Consider the following 17,117-nt stretch of genomic DNA (forward strand, 5'->3'; position numbering starts at 1 on the left):
CTTAATCCAAGTCTTTCTAGTACATAGAGGTGGATGGGGTGGGGTTGCAGCACTTACCTTCTGAGTGTGATATATCTGTCCGCAGGACAGGGAAGTAGAGAGGACTCCCCCCCCCCCCCCCCGCACACAACCATGCACACACACAAACACACACGCACACACAAACACACACGCACAAACAAACCAACACACACAGAGTGAGACAGAGAGAGAACAGTTCTACGTGGAGTGGTATTAGCAGCAGAGAGACCAGACCACAGAGAGAGAAAAATGTTCTACACAGAGTAGCATGAGTACAGGTTTAGAATAAGCATGTTTAGAATAAAGCATGTACACACCATTTACAGTGGTACTATTAACACTCTCTCTATAGTAAAGCATGTGTACTCTATGTACAGTGGTACCATTAACACTTTCTCTAGAATAAAGCATGTGTACTCTATGTACAGTGGTACCATTAACACTCTCTCTAGAATAAAGCATGTGTACTCTATGTACAGTGGTACCATTAACACTCTCTCTAGAATAAAGCATGTGTTCTCTATGTACAGTGCTACCATTAACACTCTCTCTAGAATAAAGCATGTGTTCTCTATGTACAGTGGTACCATTAACACTCTCTCTAGAATAAAGCATGTGTACTCTTATGTACAGTGCTACCATTAACACTCTCTCTAGAATAAAGCATGTGTTCTCTATGTACAGTGGTACCATTAACACTCTCTCTAGAATAAAGCATGTGTTCTCTATGTACAGTGGTACCATTAACACTCTCTCTAGAATAAAGCATGTGTACTCTTATGTACAGTGCTACCATTAACACTCTCTCTAGAATAAAGCATGTGTACTCTTATGTACAGTGCTACCATTAACACTCTCTCTAGAATAAAGCATGTGTACTCTTATGTACAGTGGTACCATTAACACTCTCTCTAGAATAAAGCATGTGTACTCTTATGTACAGTGCTACCATTAACACTCTCTCTAGAATAAAGCATGTGTTCTCTATGTACAGTGGTACCATTAACACTCTCTCTAGAATAAAGCATGTGTTCTCTATGTACAGTGGTACCATTAACACTCTCTCTAGAATAAAGCATGTGTACTCTATGTACAGTGGTACCATTAACACTCTCTCTAGAATAAAGCATGTGTTCTCTATGTACAGTGGTACCATTAACACTCTCTCTAGAATAAAGCATGTGTTCTCTATGTACAGTGGTACCATTAACACTTTCTCTAGAATAAAGCATGTGTACTCTTATGTACAGTGCTACCATTAACACTCTCTCTAGAATAAAGCATGTGTTCTCTATGTACAGTGGTACCATTAACACTCTCTCTAGAATAAAGCATGTGTTCTCTATGTACAGTGGTACCATTAACACTCTCTCTAGAATAAAGCATGTGTACTCTTATGTACAGTGCTACCATTAACACTCTCTCTAGAATAAAGCATGTGTACTCTCTATGTACAGTGGTACCATTAACACTCTCTCTAGAATAAAGCATGTGTACTCTTATGTACAGTGGTACCATTAACACTCTCTCTAGAATAAAGCATGTGTTCTCTATGTACAGTGCTACCATTAACACTCTCTCTAGAATAAAGCATGTGTTCTCTATGTACAGTGGTACCATTAACACTCTCTCTAGAATAAAGCATGTGTTCTCTATGTACAGTGGTACCATTAACACTCTCTCTAGAATAAAGCATGTGTTCTCTATGTACAGTGGTACCATTAACACTCTCTCTAGAATAAAGCATGTGTACTCTTATGTACAGTGCTACCATTAACACTCTCTCTAGAATAAAGCATGTGTACTCTTATGTACAGTGCTACCATTAACACTCTCTCTAGAATAAAGCATGTGTACTCTTATGTACAGTGGTACCATTAACACTCTCTCTAGAATAAAGCATGTGTACTCTTATGTACAGTGCTACCATTAACACTCTCTCTAGAATAAAGCATGTGTTCTCTATGTACAGTGGTACCATTAACACTCTCTCTAGAATAAAGCATGTGTACTCTATGTACAGTGGTACCATTAACACTCTCTCTAGAATAAAGCATGTGTACTCTATGTACAGTGGTACCATTAACACTCTCTCTAGAATAAAGCATGTGTTCTCTATGTACAGTGGTACCATTAACACTCTCTCTAGAATAAAGCATGTGTTCTCTATGTACAGTGGTACCATTAACACTTTCTCTAGAATAAAGCATGTGTACTCTTATGTACAGTGCTACCATTAACACTCTCTCTAGAATAAAGCATGTGTTCTCTATGTACAGTGGTACCATTAACACTCTCTCTAGAATAAAGCATGTGTTCTCTATGTACAGTGGTACCATTAACACTCTCTCTAGAATAAAGCATGTGTTCTCTATGTACAGTGCTACCATTAACACTCTCTCTAGAATAAAGCATGTGTTCTCTATGTACAGTGGTACCATTAACACTCTCTCTAGAATAAAGCATGTGTACTCTTATGTACAGTGCTACCATTAACACTCTCTCTAGAATAAAGCATGTGTTCTCTATGTACAGTGGTACCATTAACACTCTCTCTAGAATAAAGCATGTGTTCTCTATGTACAGTGGTACCATTAACACTCTCTCTAGAATAAAGCATGTGTACTCTTATGTACAGTGCTACCATTAACACTCTCTCTAGAATAAAGCATGTGTTCTCTATGTACAGTGGTACCATTAACACTCTCTCTAGAATAAAGCATGTGTACTCTTATGTACAGTGCTACCATTAACACTCTCTCTAGAATAAAGCATGTGAACTCTTATGTACAGTGCTACCATTAACACTCTCTCTAGAATAAAGCATGTGTTCTCTATGTACAGTGGTACCATTAACACTCTCTCTAGAAGGTATTTGAAGTCATGGTTGCTGTTACAACTCATCAGGAATGTACTTTTGTTTGTAATTTAAGCTCCTTTGCCTTTCAGTGTCTTTAACCCTCATGTTTTCACTCAGTCTCACCAAACTAAAGAGCTTCCTGAACTGCTAAAATGTCTGGACATCTGAATCCGTCCTCACTCAGCACATAGAGAAGAGACACACGGTATCTGTCTCAAACCTAGCGTCCACTCACCCTGAGCTATGGAGTTCAGTTCTCCTCCTCAACTCTTCAGCTACCTGGAGCTGTGGAAAGTCCCTCTTTATCTTTGTTTGTTTGTTTACTGCCTTTGTTTTTGTGGTGATAATATAGCTGTTGTTGTTACTGTGCAAAGTAACTTCAGGTATCACTAAAGTGCTGTGCTGAGGTGCACAGTCTCTAGTGCAGGCAGCTACTGTAGCTGAACTGTGTCCTGCTGTAGCTAAACTGTGCTATACTGTAGCTAAACTGTGCTCCACTGTAGAGAAACAGTGTCCTACTGTAGTTAAACTATGTTCTACTGTAGCTGAACTGTGCTCTACTGTAGCTGAACTGTGTCCTACTGTAGCTAAACTGTGCTCTACTGTAGCTAAAGTGTCCTACTGTAGCTAAAATGTGTCCTACTGTAGCTAAACTGTATCCTACTGTAGCTAAACTGTGTCCTACTGTAGCTGAACTCTGCTCTACTGTAGCTAAACAGTGTCCTATTGTAGCTGAACTGATTCCTACTGTAGCTAAACTCTGCTCTACTGTAGCTGCACTGTGTTGTAGCTACACTGTACACTGTGGACACTCCTGGTAGGGAGATCTAGTCGTGCTGTTGCTCTCACCTCCTTCTGCTGCTTCTCCAGCTCCTTCATGCGGATCTCCCGAGCTTCCGCCCGTGCCGCTCGCTTGGCTGCCAAACGCGCCTCCGCCTGACAACACAGACGAAGAGGAAAAGGGAAAGATCAGAGCCCGGACTCGTCTGGAAAAGAGCTCGGATTTGTCTGGAAAAGAGCTCAGATCTGTCTGGAAAAGAGCTTGGACTCGTCTGGAAAAGAGGTCGGATTCGTCTGGAAAAGAGCCCTATAAATATGGCCACAAAAGGAATCAAAATACAGAGAGCACGCTCAAAGTTTCACTTTGATTATTGTTTACTGTTTACTTGTAACCTAGGCAACAGCAGCAAAAAGTTGTTTACCATTGTAGACGAGAGAGGACAGGCTGGGAATGCAGGAATGGGCTAGCGTGTGTCTGGTGTGTGTCTAGCGTGCGTCTGGCATGTATCTACCACGTGTCTGGTGTGTGTCTGGCGTGTATCTACCGTTTATCTACCGTGTGTCTGTTGTGTGTCTGGCGTGTATCTACCACATGTCTGGTGTGTGTCTGGTGTGTGTCTGGCGTGTATCTACTGTGTGTCTGGCATGTATCTACCGTGTATCTAATATGCGTCTGGCGTGTGTCTGGCGTGTGTCAGGTCTGGCAGCTGAGCTGGTTTCTGACGGGTCTCTTATACTGTTGTTTACACTCTGATCTAATCAGACCGTCCATAGGTCATCAGTAATCAGCCACGGCCTTAGCTTGAACTCGTCAGGAACCACACACTCATGCTTGCTGTCCCTGTAATCCCAGTAAATGCCATTATATCTAAATCAAAGGTCTCACAGCCATTCAGTGAAGACTTTTCTGAGAGATCATTCTTTTCTCTTTGTATGTCACCTTGAAACCAAATTACTTTAAATGTCTTTTTGTGCTTCAATTTTCAGTGTTGCTTAAGCATTCTGGTGGTTTCCTTGTAAATGTTTTGCTGAAATGACTACAAAAAAACATGACTGTAATATTCTATATTTCTGCCTTTCCACACGTTTGGTGCTTCAGTGGTCTGCCATCTCTCTCCTTAATTACAGTTGCTTTGATGATTTGATATTGATTCCAAAGGTACCAGTACAACAAAGTATGTTATACACGCACACGCACACACACAGATGCACACATGTACACACAGATGCACAAACACACACACACACACACACAGACACACACACAGATGCACGAATGCACACGTACACACAGATGCATGAATGCACACATGCACACACAGATGCACGAACGTGCACACGCACGCACACACACACACACACACACACACACACACACACACACACACACACAAGGAGGACTCATAAGCTCACTGCTTCTATGCTGCCACTTCTCCAGAACATATGATGCTAATAACAGTATCTGTGTTTCAAAAATATATACAATTACATACGCTGGGTTTGGCACGGCCTTGTAGTTTAACTCTCCAGACAATGAATGTGCACTAAATGACTATAATCCGCTCTTGCAGTACTGCGCCATCACATTACAAACCTTACTAAGGGTAGCGACAACAGCAAAGACAGTGTTACTATGGCTACCACTTTCAGAGTCACTGTCTCTAGGCTGACAACAAGAACAAGCATGTCATAATTGTTAAGTACTGCCTTAATGTCACAGCTCTATGGCTGTTAGTCATCAGTGAAGGCCCTGAGGAAAAACCACACAAACACAGCTCACCTCTACTAGAATTTACTGCACACTTTTATCCAGAGTGACCTACAATCATGACTGAGAACATCTTGAGCAATCGAGGGTTACGCATCTTGCACAGGGACTCAACAGTGGGAACCGGGCAATGGTGGGACTTGAACCAGCAACCAACTGTCCACAAGGAATATTGTAAGTGGCACAAGCATAAACAGATGCCTTTTTTTCCAATGACCTGCTTGTGGGCTTGGGGTCGTTCATGAGCCAAAATCCATGTGACCCATATGTACTACACCTGTACTAGCTGTACTACACATGTACTAACTGCGTTACGTCTGTGCTGGATGTACTACACCCATACTCACTATTGTAATGCGTGTCGGCCCGAGTGCTGCAGGGCGCGAGGCAGGACGCACAGACTTCCTCGACGGGGACAAACATTTAATAACGTAAATGACAGTGACGCTCACGTATTACAAACGATAAACATGAACAAAAAACGACTGACGTTAAACGAACACAATACACAAGGATACATCCAACAAACACGTTACAATTAGACATTACATCTATAATGACCAACCACACCGCGCACCCTGACGTGAGTTTAAATACACACAGACAAAAACGAAGTACAGGTGTGTGCAGATAGTATACGTGTATAAAGTAAACGAAAGTCCTCGTACTGCATGTGACTGGCCAAGCCACGTGACTCGCGGGAGGCGAGCGTTCCGTGACAACTATACTATACATGTACTAGCTGTACTACACCCATACTCACTGTACTATACATGCACTAGCTGTACTACACCTGTACTCTCTATACTACACCTGTATTGGTTGTACCTACACCTGTACTCACTGGACTATACACATACTAGCTGTACTAGACCTCTCCTAACTGTACTAAAACTCGATTGTCTGTACTACACGTATACCATCTCTGTACTACATATGTACTAGTTGTACTGCACCTGTACTAGCTGTACTGCACCTGTATTCTGTGTACTGCGCCTGTACTCTCTGTACTGTGCCTGTATTCTCTGTACTACACCTGTACTCTCTATAATACACCTGTATTCTCTGTACTGCACCTGTATTGGTTGTACCTACACCTGTATTCTCTGTACTACACCTGTACTCTCTGTACTGCACCTGTATTGGTTGTACCTACACCTGTATTCTCTGTACTACAGCTGTATTCTCTGTACTGTGCCTGTATTCTCTGTACTGCGCCTGTATTCTCTGTACTACACCTGTATTCTCTGTACTACACCTATACAACATCTCCTGCTGCAAAGCCTGTGGTAAAAGACTACTAATGCAGTGTGATGAAAAGCTAGGACACTCTCTGGCACTAGGGGGCAGCGTCTCTTTCCCAAACTGGACAAAGGTATGAATGACTAAGCACTTCAAACTGGGTAAACAACAAACGTAATGCAGCACTCTAGTCTTAGCAGCAGTGACAAACTGAAAGTTGCTCTACAACAAAAACGTTTTAAAAAAATACTGCAGAATTAACACAAACGGCGCATTTTCCTTTTATCTCATCACTTAGATTGTTTGTGGTAAATAAGCACTGGCAGTTTGTGTAATTCCCAGAATTTTCCTCCTTTGAATCCTTTCACTGCACACAGCTAAAAACATGCAGCTTCACACGGTGTCGCATGCCAGGTTCATTTCAGGACATCTGTTCCCAAGCAGAGGCCACAGTGAGACACTAGCAAGACAATCGAGCTATCAGCGAGAAGCACATGCATGCTGTTATGAGACATCTACAAGTATTTTGTCTCAACTCAGTGCAGAGACGAGACTGTGGCCCAGATTTCCGTGGTGCACAGGTTTACCAGGAGCATGGCGGGGGGGGGGGGGGGGGTTGAGAGAGGAAGAGGAAACAGAAGGAGAGAGAGAGAGAGAGAGAAGCAGAGAAAGACATGGAGAGAAAGAGAGAGAAAGTGTTCGTTTACGGTGCTGCAGAAAAAGTGGAGTCCCGAGTAGCTTTGTGCTTGTGTAAAGAAGGAAGACAGCGTGTTAAATCATAACACACAAAGAATGTGAACACAAGCGCTCTGTTTATGGTTTAAAGGCACGGTGCCTTGTTTTCACACAGGAGTCCTGTCCTACTCCGTCACGCGGGAGCCCCGTCCCACTCCGTCACGCTCCATCAGGCGGGAGCCGCGTGCATGTACACATTTGCGAGTGTTAAAGGCAGTATTAACAGAACCTGTCCTTGGATAACAGAACCAAGAGGGTAAATGAGGCCACAGGGCAGTGGAGAACTTGTGTCAGTGAAACACCATCACGACTTAAACACAAGCACATGCCAAAGGCAAAACTGTCCAATCAGAAACATGGGAAGTGTGTGTGCGTGCATGTGTGTGTTCAGCTTGTATTACAGCTACTGTTTATTCTCTATAATCCAGAAACCTACCAGATGGCTAAGGCTCTCAAAAATGTAGGTTTAACACGCACCATCACGAGTGACATTATGTGGACATTGTTATATGTAAATAAGTAGAAACAGATGCTACAGCTGATCACTGCTGTCACACACAGATCACTCCTCTGGTCTACGATGCAGCTACGGCACTTATTCAGTTATACCTTGTAAAACTTGGGTCGATGGCGGGAAGAGGGAAAGAGAGAGAGATCTTACACCTGCGTTTTCTTCCCTGGCTGCTTGGGACTGCTATATTTTAGACTTTAGTGTTGCCTCGTAGGTGGTCTTAAAGACCCAGAAGCAGGCCGGCTCTCCAGAGAGATGTGCCGAGTTTCTGGAAGGATCAGAGGGTTTTGCGCCCAGGCCAGCCTGGTGTTTTTCCACGTGTTGGCAGACGTCTGCACACAGCTCCTGGGGTCTCCCTCGGCAACCTGCAGGAGCGTCCCCGGGAGCTGACTTCAGCTTGGCGACGGTCGAGGTGCCATGAGCCAAGCACGTCATCGCTGGGAGTTCAACAAACACATTCCATAATTATGTGAAGTTTATGTAAGCTGCTAGTTCTCCACATATGAGGTATGTCGCTTTCCAGATCCGGTCTTGTGTTTTCCTTAACATGACTGGGCAAACAGGAAGCACTATTTCTTTCATTTTCAGAGAACGGTGTCAGCTTGGATGGTCCTGTATACATCTGTCAGTCTTTCTACCATTCCTCATTTATCAGATGTCTGGGCTTTAAGATGAAGGGAGATCTTTGTAAACAAACAACCAGCTCTGGTATGTATCAGCCACAGAACACTGTGAGGCTCTGAAACAGCGTTTGAAACACCTGCATGATCCATTTTGTTCTTCTCAGGCATCCGTCATGATTTAAAATACACTCCTCCCAGTTAGGGCCCTTTTAGAACTGGGCTACTGGGCTCCAGCATGGAAACACTTTGTAAGCCTGGCATTTCTTCCTCCACGGAGAAACGGGAACGTTAAGCAAGCGTGCGCAGCTGCTCCAAGCTCCGGCCGGCTGTGGAAAATGTGAGCTCACACTGGGACCGCACTCCGGGCCCAAAGCAAACAATGGGTCTCCAGTCAGAAGCCGCGTATAGGACGTTATGACCCGATTAAGACACAGTTAAGACATTAGGACTGTGAAACACTTAACGGCCACTTTTAAAGGAACTTGGCCAAGTACACACAGGCTAAACGCTGTCCTGAATCTCAGTGTTAAATCTGAGGGTGTGTGTGTGTGTGCACTGGCTGGTAAGAGAAGAGTGAGTCAGCACTGCAGTACCACTGACAGCAGTTTGTAAAATGGCACAAACAGCTTTGACTGTTAATTGATTTGACTGTCCTCACCATCATGGCCTCGTACATGGGTTAGCTGTTTGCAAGGTGGGGAGTGGAGAAGCTTAGAAGTCCATGGGGAGGATATGTGTGTGCATGCATACACACACACACACACACACACACACACACACACACACACACACACACACATGCACGGACACACGCGCATGCGCACACCTGCATGGACACACATGCACATACACACGCACACACACACACACACACACACACACGCACACACACACACACACACACACACACACACACACTGCCCTCCCCCTCACTGGAGCAGCAGACTAATCTGCTCTTAGAAGACAGTGAACCTGCATAACACATCATTTCCCTGCTCGCCACCTCAACCTCACCAGCAACTTAAATCACACACACAAACACACACACACAATGATCCAGTAACAAACCAAAAAAAATAATAATCCAGCCATTACTACATGACAAGGACAGAACTGCACATAAAAAACACCCCATCTCACTCTAAAGGAGTTCAGAGAAACACAGTCAGAGCCCATCATGTGACCAGGGGAACACACTCACACCATGTCATGTGACCAAAGACGTAACGGCTGGGGTGTCCGGCCACCTGCTCCAGCCATTAGGACAGGAAGTTGATGCTGTCTGGAGGCTCAGGAGAGGATGGTGTTTTGGACAATACTGGCCAATCCGCTGCTGTTCCAGTGGCACGTTGGGGCAGGGCTAAGTCTTTCTCTCTTTGACAGCTGTGTTAAGTTATAAGGTCTCTCTCATCCCCCTCCCCTACAGAGCCTGTTCTGGTCTCATGTGCCAGCCAAAACAACACCTCCTCTCTGCAAGCCTTGGCATGTGCAAAAGAACATCTCACACAAGGCCCTGCATTCAAACACACATCCCTCACAATTCACTTCTTCCTGCTATGGGAGTCACAAGACAGAAAATGAGGCGACCACAACTGTGGGAGGAGTTGGACACAAACCCCTCACAGGTTCCACTCAGGCTGGGAAGTTAAATATAAAACATGGCATGATGCAAGTTCGGCTTCTAAGTGGCAACGTGTAACAGTTGTGCTCCAAATCAAGATTGTCTGGGATCATCAGAGAACAACATTTTGCACTACAACAGTTTTCTCACCATCTCACCAGATCAGTAATGGAATTTTCTCATCATCCTATCTGATCCTTAATGGAATTTTTAACCATCCCACCTGATCCTTAATGGAATTCCCAACCTGACAAGCCAGAAGCTGGGATAATCTGTCCAAGACCTAGAGCAATACCCAGCGCTTATCAGAGTGCCATAGCTGAAGCTCCAGGAAAACATGAGCTTGGACTGAACATGACTGAAAAACAGCATTTAGCAGATACAAGATCATCATATGCTGTGGTTGTAGGTTGGTGTTGTGTATGTTGTGCTTGTAGATTGATGTTGTGTATGTTGTGGTTGTAGGTTGGTGTTGTGTATGTTGTTATAGGTTGCTATTGTGTATGTTGTAGTTGTAGGTTGGTGTTGTGTGTGTGTGTGTGTGTTTGTAGGGTGGCGTTGTGTGTGTGTGTGTGTGTGTGTGTAGGTTGATGTTGTGTGTGCCCTGACATTACAGGTCAGTGTGGATTCATGTTATGCGTGTGTGTGTGTGTGGTTGTAGGGAGGTGTTGTGTATGCCCTGACGTTACAGGTCAGTGTGGACTGGTTAAAGCACTTATAGAATCTTTGGAGCATTTACGGCTGAAGCTGAGGTCTTCTCATCTTTCTGAGGAAGAACAGCCTCTGTTAGTGCCTGGAGAACTTCAAAGTTTTCTTGACTGTGAGGGTGTCGTCGGTGGTTGTTTCCAAGTCCTTGTGTCCTCCACCTCTTTGAGTTCTCTGTCCTTTTCTTCCCAGGGTTTGGAACATGTGCTGGTGCTGTCTGAAATCAACCAACATTTTCTTTCTTCTGCTGGAATTCAGGTCCAGATGGCTGTTTGTACATCTATTGATTTCCTGTTCAATACAGCTGTCAGAGTTGGTGGTGTCCATGATAACAGTGTCATCTGAGTCCTTTGTAGAGTGGAAACAAACCCAGTGAGACTAGCACGGTTGGAGCCACAGGCCAATCATCTTTATTACAGGTTGCTCTTCTTAGAGATTGAGCACATAACAGCAGATTTCTATAAAGCTGGTGTGGTCTGTTCTGGGTTGAGGAGGTGACAGAATACTTCAGACAGATGTGTAGAGCTTCAGATGTCCACTGGTGCTGTCTGGACCTGGTGGGTTTCCCTCTCCTGAAGACTCTCTTCACCTCTGCAGGACAAAAACACTCGGGCTGAGTGATGCCTCTGAAAGCAGAGGAGAGGTAAGCTCTTCTCGCCCCACTATGAAACTACACTGCTTAGGTCTGCAGTAAAAACTGTTCAGTTCCTCTGCAAACTCAATGCCTTCCTCTGAGTTCAGGAAGGAGAAGGATGATGGTTGCCGTGATTTTAATGTCTTCCCAAGCATCCTTGGCTTTGCTGACCTGAAAGAGCATCTCTAATTGTGCTTGCATATGTTTAGCCTCCTTCCTTATTATTATCCTGGTCAGGACACTCTGTTTCCAGATGTTAGCATTTGTAGCAAGTCAACAGGGTTTCCACAATATCCTTATTCCTGTTTAACACACTTTGTAAGTACTCTCTTTGAAATACTGCAGGTTTGGTTGTGGTCAGCTGTGCCTATGCTATTATAACTATTATTTAGCATTTAGCTGACACTTTTATCCAAAGCAACTTACAACTTGAGGGTTAAGGGTCTCACTTGCAGACCCAACAGTGGTAACTTGGCAGTGGTGGGACTTGAACTGGCAACCTTCTGGTTACTAATCCAGTACCTTCATCACTGCCCTCTGCTGTATGGTCTGTGGGCAGAGGTTCTGGCAGTAGTGTTCTGTCAGCTCTAGTGCCATACGACAAATATAGCTGAAACACCGCCCCTGCCGCTTCGCTAATGACGTTCTCAGATGGAGGAATGTAAACACACATTGAGCTCAGCTGAGCGAGTTCTCTAGATGCATAGCTTGGTCTGAGTGTCACTCACAAATCTTTGAGGATTTACACCAAGCTTCCTGCATGTGCACACACAACGTCTGAGATGCCTGCCAGTTCCGTGCGGATCACTGAATCTATCAAGAGCAAGTTCTGTGTCGCGAACAGTCCCATCGAGCCACGTTCTTGATAGGCAGATGACACTAATATTTAGCTGGAGTTAATCAAGTTCATTTCTCAAGGATTTACGGATGGCAGTGATGGGGTTTCCAACGTCCTGCTGAACCTCGTGAACGTCTTGTCTGCAGGACACCTCCTACCATGCTTCCTGGTCATGTTATCCCACTTGTAGCCCCACACGCTTTCCAGCACTCCAGATAACTCCACGTTTACAGGACAATCACAGAGAGACACAGAACAAACACAAACCTGAGGCTTATGTTAGTTCAGCTGCATCTCTCTACTGAATCTGTACAACAAGGTCTCTTACCAAGGACAATCTTTTTGACACATTTTGCATTCCTCAGAAAAGAATGGAAGAAATCGATTGGCACAGAAGGCCCTTTAATACCCATTTATAATGAAAGGCAGCTCTTCTGAGATTTCCTCAGTAACTGCCTTCAGTTTTCAAGGACTTTTTCTACTCATTTCCAAGTACAAATGTGACACAATCATTGTGGTTATAAATTTGTGCTGGAAGATATGAAGGAAAAATCACTGTATTTTACCAAATTATATTGTTATATATTGTTATGCACTTTGCAATATATTAAAACACTGGTGAAATGTGTTACAGTTAATGATGAATAATGCCAAATAACCATTATTTTGAACACAGTTATTTATGTGCATCTGATCATGTGAGTCATATAGTTCATCAAAACACCCACAGAACTCTCATCTGCAATGTCTATGATTGGTCAGAACTCTCATCTGGAACATCTGTGATTCTTCAGAATGCTCACAGCACACGATACAACATGATTTATTAAAGATCTTAGTGGCAGCCTCATGCAATATCAGAATATCAAAGGCTAATATTTCTATAATGATTATAAAGGACACATTGTGCAGACCTACATCAGACGATGTCTTTTAACAGAGAGTAGCTTAAAAACATCCATTTCCAAGGAACAGACACCATCACAATGAGTCCTCACATACAGTCTGAATTATTAAAACAGCTGGGCAGGAAATTGTTTCTGTAGCCTCAAACATTCACTCTCAACATCCATTTATTAACATGTACAATGGCAGACAGTCCATTAGTCAATTCAAAGCTCCTGTATGTGCAGCACTTAGAGGAATCATACACCCCATTAATACCAGAACACACCAGTAACACCAGGACACACCATTAATACCAGGGCACACCTTTTATACCAGAACACACCAATAACACCAGGACACACCAGTAACACCAAGACACACCACTAATACCAGAACACATCAGTAACACCAGGACACCTCAGTAACACCAGGACACACCATTAATACCAGAACACACCAGTAACACCAGGACACACCAGTAACACCAGGGCACACCATTAATACCAGAACACACCAATAACACCAGGACACCTCGGTAACACCAGGACACACCATTAATACCAGAACACACCAATAACCCCAGGACACACCAGTAACACCAGGGCACACCATTAATACTAGGACACACCATTAATACCAGGACACCTCAGTAATACCAGAACACCTCAGTAACACCAGGGAACACCATTAATACCACGATACACCATTAATACCAAAACACACCAATAAAACCAGGACACACCAGTAACACCAGGGCACACCATTAATACCACGATACACCATTAATACCAAAACACACCAATAAAACCAGAACACACCAGTACACCAGGACACACCATTAATACCAGAACACAACAATAACACCAGGACACACCAGTACACCAGGACACACCATTAATACCAGAACACACCAATAACACCAGGACACACCAGTAACACCAGGGCACACCATTAACAATGCATTGACGACAAACATGTTTAGACACACGTAAACAACTTTTCTCTTTTTTCCGAGCAGGCCTTTTTGCTTCACTAAGAGGACAAACAGGAAGACAACACATCGCTGTTCAGAGCAGTAAATCTGGCTGAAGGGGGTTATAAACTACAGCCATTGCTCTGAAACTCACTCCAGACACTGCACTTTGTTTTTTTTTCCCTCCATCTTGTCCTCAGGGGACGGGGTGGCCTCCTCTGCACAGTCCAACGACCCAAGCCGGATATAAACACGGCAGCGAGACGGGCAGCGTGTTTATGCTGCAGGCCTTTTCTGGGCCCTTCTGACCACCACACTGTGGTCAGGTACAGGACAGAAGCACCGTTGGCGAGGGCGCATGGAAGGTCACTGTAAAGGATGCAGACAATTCCCTAGTGGCTTCTGGACTCCTAACAAGTTGCATGTGTGTGTGCAGACTGAGAAGTCTTGATGCTGAGATGAAAATGATGTGGCCCACATCGTCAGGGTAATAAAGGAACCGAAAACACCAGGGAACAAACAGCCTCCTGTAGGGGTTAGGCATCTGTGATTTTCTCAGACATTGCTCAATTAAAGAAAGGTCTGAAAGGATGTAGGATGTGGGAACGGCCTTGCGGGTACATCCACACGCCTGTCGCTATGAGGCTGAGCCAAAGTTAAGGCATGCTACCAAAATAAACAACCTGAGGACATAACACTGGTCACGTTTCAGCAAGGCGAGCAGGACTCTGGGCTAGTCTGCTGGGAGCTAGAGTCTCCTAGCGCTCATTCAGGAATCATATATCCACAGGTCAGCACATGTGGAGCTGCCTCAGTCATGCCAGGTCTGGTGTTCCAGTCACACAAAAATACCACAAAACACGCATCGTAAGTTTCACACAGCCTGGACATCTCCGTGTGTGACAGCAGAGGAACTGCTGACCTCAGACCCCTCAATGTCAAAGCTGGCAGGTCCCTGTTCTGACAGCAGGAAAGTCCTAAAGTCCAGTGCATTGTGGGCTATGTGGTGAGGCAGGAAGTACCTCAGTGCCCAGCTCCGCCTGATGAGATCATGCCGGTGTTGGCACTCTTTTGGGTATTTTTATAGCAGGGCACATAGCAGGTAAAGCCAAGTTTACCCTTTGCTTAAAATATTACCCGTTTTAGCCAAAAAAATCAGTTTAAGAGAGTGAGGAGAAAAGTGAGTTTAGAATTCATAATAGTCCCTTTACTCTGAGCACGGGAGTATGAGTCGAGGTTTAAGGAAACACAAAAAAAGGCCACAAAACTAGAGTTCTTCAATACCCCAGAACACCTCCATGGGCATTTTAATGGGACCTAAGTAGCTAATTACGCTTATTAAGGTTAGGGGAGAGTCACCCAGGGAACACGGAAGGGAAACAAGGAGCGAAGTGAAGTGTGTGCACATTCTCTCTGGAGGAAATGCTTCACAGATGTGGTCACCAGACCTCACAGGTCAGGGGGGGTCAGAGGTAAGGATGCCAATATCAGCACGCTCTCAGGGCAAAGCAGTGCAACACAGTAGTCCGCACAAATCAGAAATCCATAAACCAGATTAATAATGACAGAGCAGCAGAGCACGGCCAGTACTGTAGAGCTGCTCCTGTGGAAGTTACCACCTCTCAAAACATCTTCTAAACCGTCTTTAGAAACTTAAAATGATTACTAAACCATAAGGTTTATCAAAGGTCAGTCCACCGTGTAACAACTTTGATATTCGAGTCATGACGGATCGGGTATGACGCGGACGTCATTTGACGTCAGCAGGTCTCTCTCAAATTTCCATTTGATCTCTCGCTAAAGACGTCACTGCGCCCCACTGGGTCCTCTGCCTCATCCCTGCAGATTCCTGTCTGCACTTACGACTGTGCAGCGCGAGGGAACGCGTGCTTCTACTACTGCAAACATCTCACAGTTAACCCGCTTCATCGTCAGATCCATTTGGCTTTAATAACGAATTGCCCCCCCACCACCCACCACCCGCCCTTCACGTGGCCATGCAGGTCAAACTAACAACAGTTCCCTTTTACTCGGAATGCAACTAATAACGTTCCCCTGTCATCAATAACCGCTTCTCCGAGTCTTACATTCAATACAGGCACAATTGGGGCCATGACTACATCACTCTGTCCGTTTGCTTTCGACACTGGGGCGGAATTTAAGCTGCTGATGGATGCATGGATGCATGGCCAACAAAAAATACTGTCGGTTTTGCAAGTGATTCGTATTTGTCTAAATATCACGAGCGCATTATATTGTTCCACTAGCATTGAAACATTATGTCCAGCATGACGCTGCCGAGACCACAGACACGTCATTCCAATACAACCCGGAGACTATCCTCTCGCGCTATCTGGCTCAGAGCATCCTCCTGAGACTTACCTCTCGCGCTATCTGGCTCAGAGCATCCTCCTCCGCCGTTAGTTTCTCCCTGTTCGGAATTCTTTTCCTCCCCGTGACCTGAGTTGCCATGTTTAATAGCAGCTAGATTCTTCGGAGCTATTTAAAATAACAAAGCCTAAACAAATGATATACCAGCAAACAAAGACCTTAAGTGTTAAATCTACTGCTATTAAAGAAGTGTCCGGATACATTGTGCGCACTGGCTACGTGTCCATCTTCCCAGGAAGACCTCGCGTGCTGGACCTTCTCCCTGAATCCTCATAGCGGCAGATGCGCGTGAAAATAACGCAAGCCTGTTGCTTACTAAACATGAATCTCCGATGTGTCAGAACATTACGGGGGGAAGGCGAGATGAGGAACCGCTAATCCGGCACAGTAATGATGGGCTGCTGACGTCCCGAGGCACAGCACGGAACATCCTTCTACGTGTCCTCGCGCTGTTTCCCCGTCGATCCTCGAGCTCGCTGCAGCATCAGCGCGCACCAGCAAACGGCGCACGACGAACTGCCCGTGAA

The 17,117-nt window shown here is 44.6% G+C and overlaps 1 protein-coding gene across 6 annotated transcripts in view; it reads right to left on the reverse strand.

The window, feature by feature from the left end:
- The window catches only part of lrrfip1b (leucine rich repeat (in FLII) interacting protein 1b), a 31,871-nt gene extending 14,759 nt beyond the window's left edge, over positions 1 to 17,112 (reverse strand). For 2 of the 6 annotated variants that reach the window (XM_081710232.1, XM_027004638.3), the window contains exons 1-2: positions 16,582 to 17,110; positions 3,731 to 3,817 (exon numbers count right to left, since the gene is read on the reverse strand). In XM_081710232.1, the coding sequence (XP_081566358.1) occupies positions 3,731 to 3,817; positions 16,582 to 16,671 (177 nt within the window). In that variant the 5' untranslated portion in view covers positions 16,672 to 17,110. Of the gene's footprint in view, positions 1 to 57; positions 76 to 3,730; positions 3,818 to 16,581 lie in introns of all 6 variants that reach the window. The other 4 variants (XM_027004642.3, XM_027004640.3, XM_027004636.3 and 1 more) reach the window with 4 other exon arrangements.
- Between the last annotated feature and the right edge of the window lie 5 nt (positions 17,113 to 17,117).

Source organism: Electrophorus electricus, chromosome 3, assembly GCF_041902795.1.
Source record: "Electrophorus electricus isolate QZ-2024a chromosome 3, ASM4190279v1, whole genome shotgun sequence".
Classification (NCBI taxonomy): domain Eukaryota; kingdom Metazoa; phylum Chordata; class Actinopteri; order Gymnotiformes; family Gymnotidae; genus Electrophorus; species Electrophorus electricus.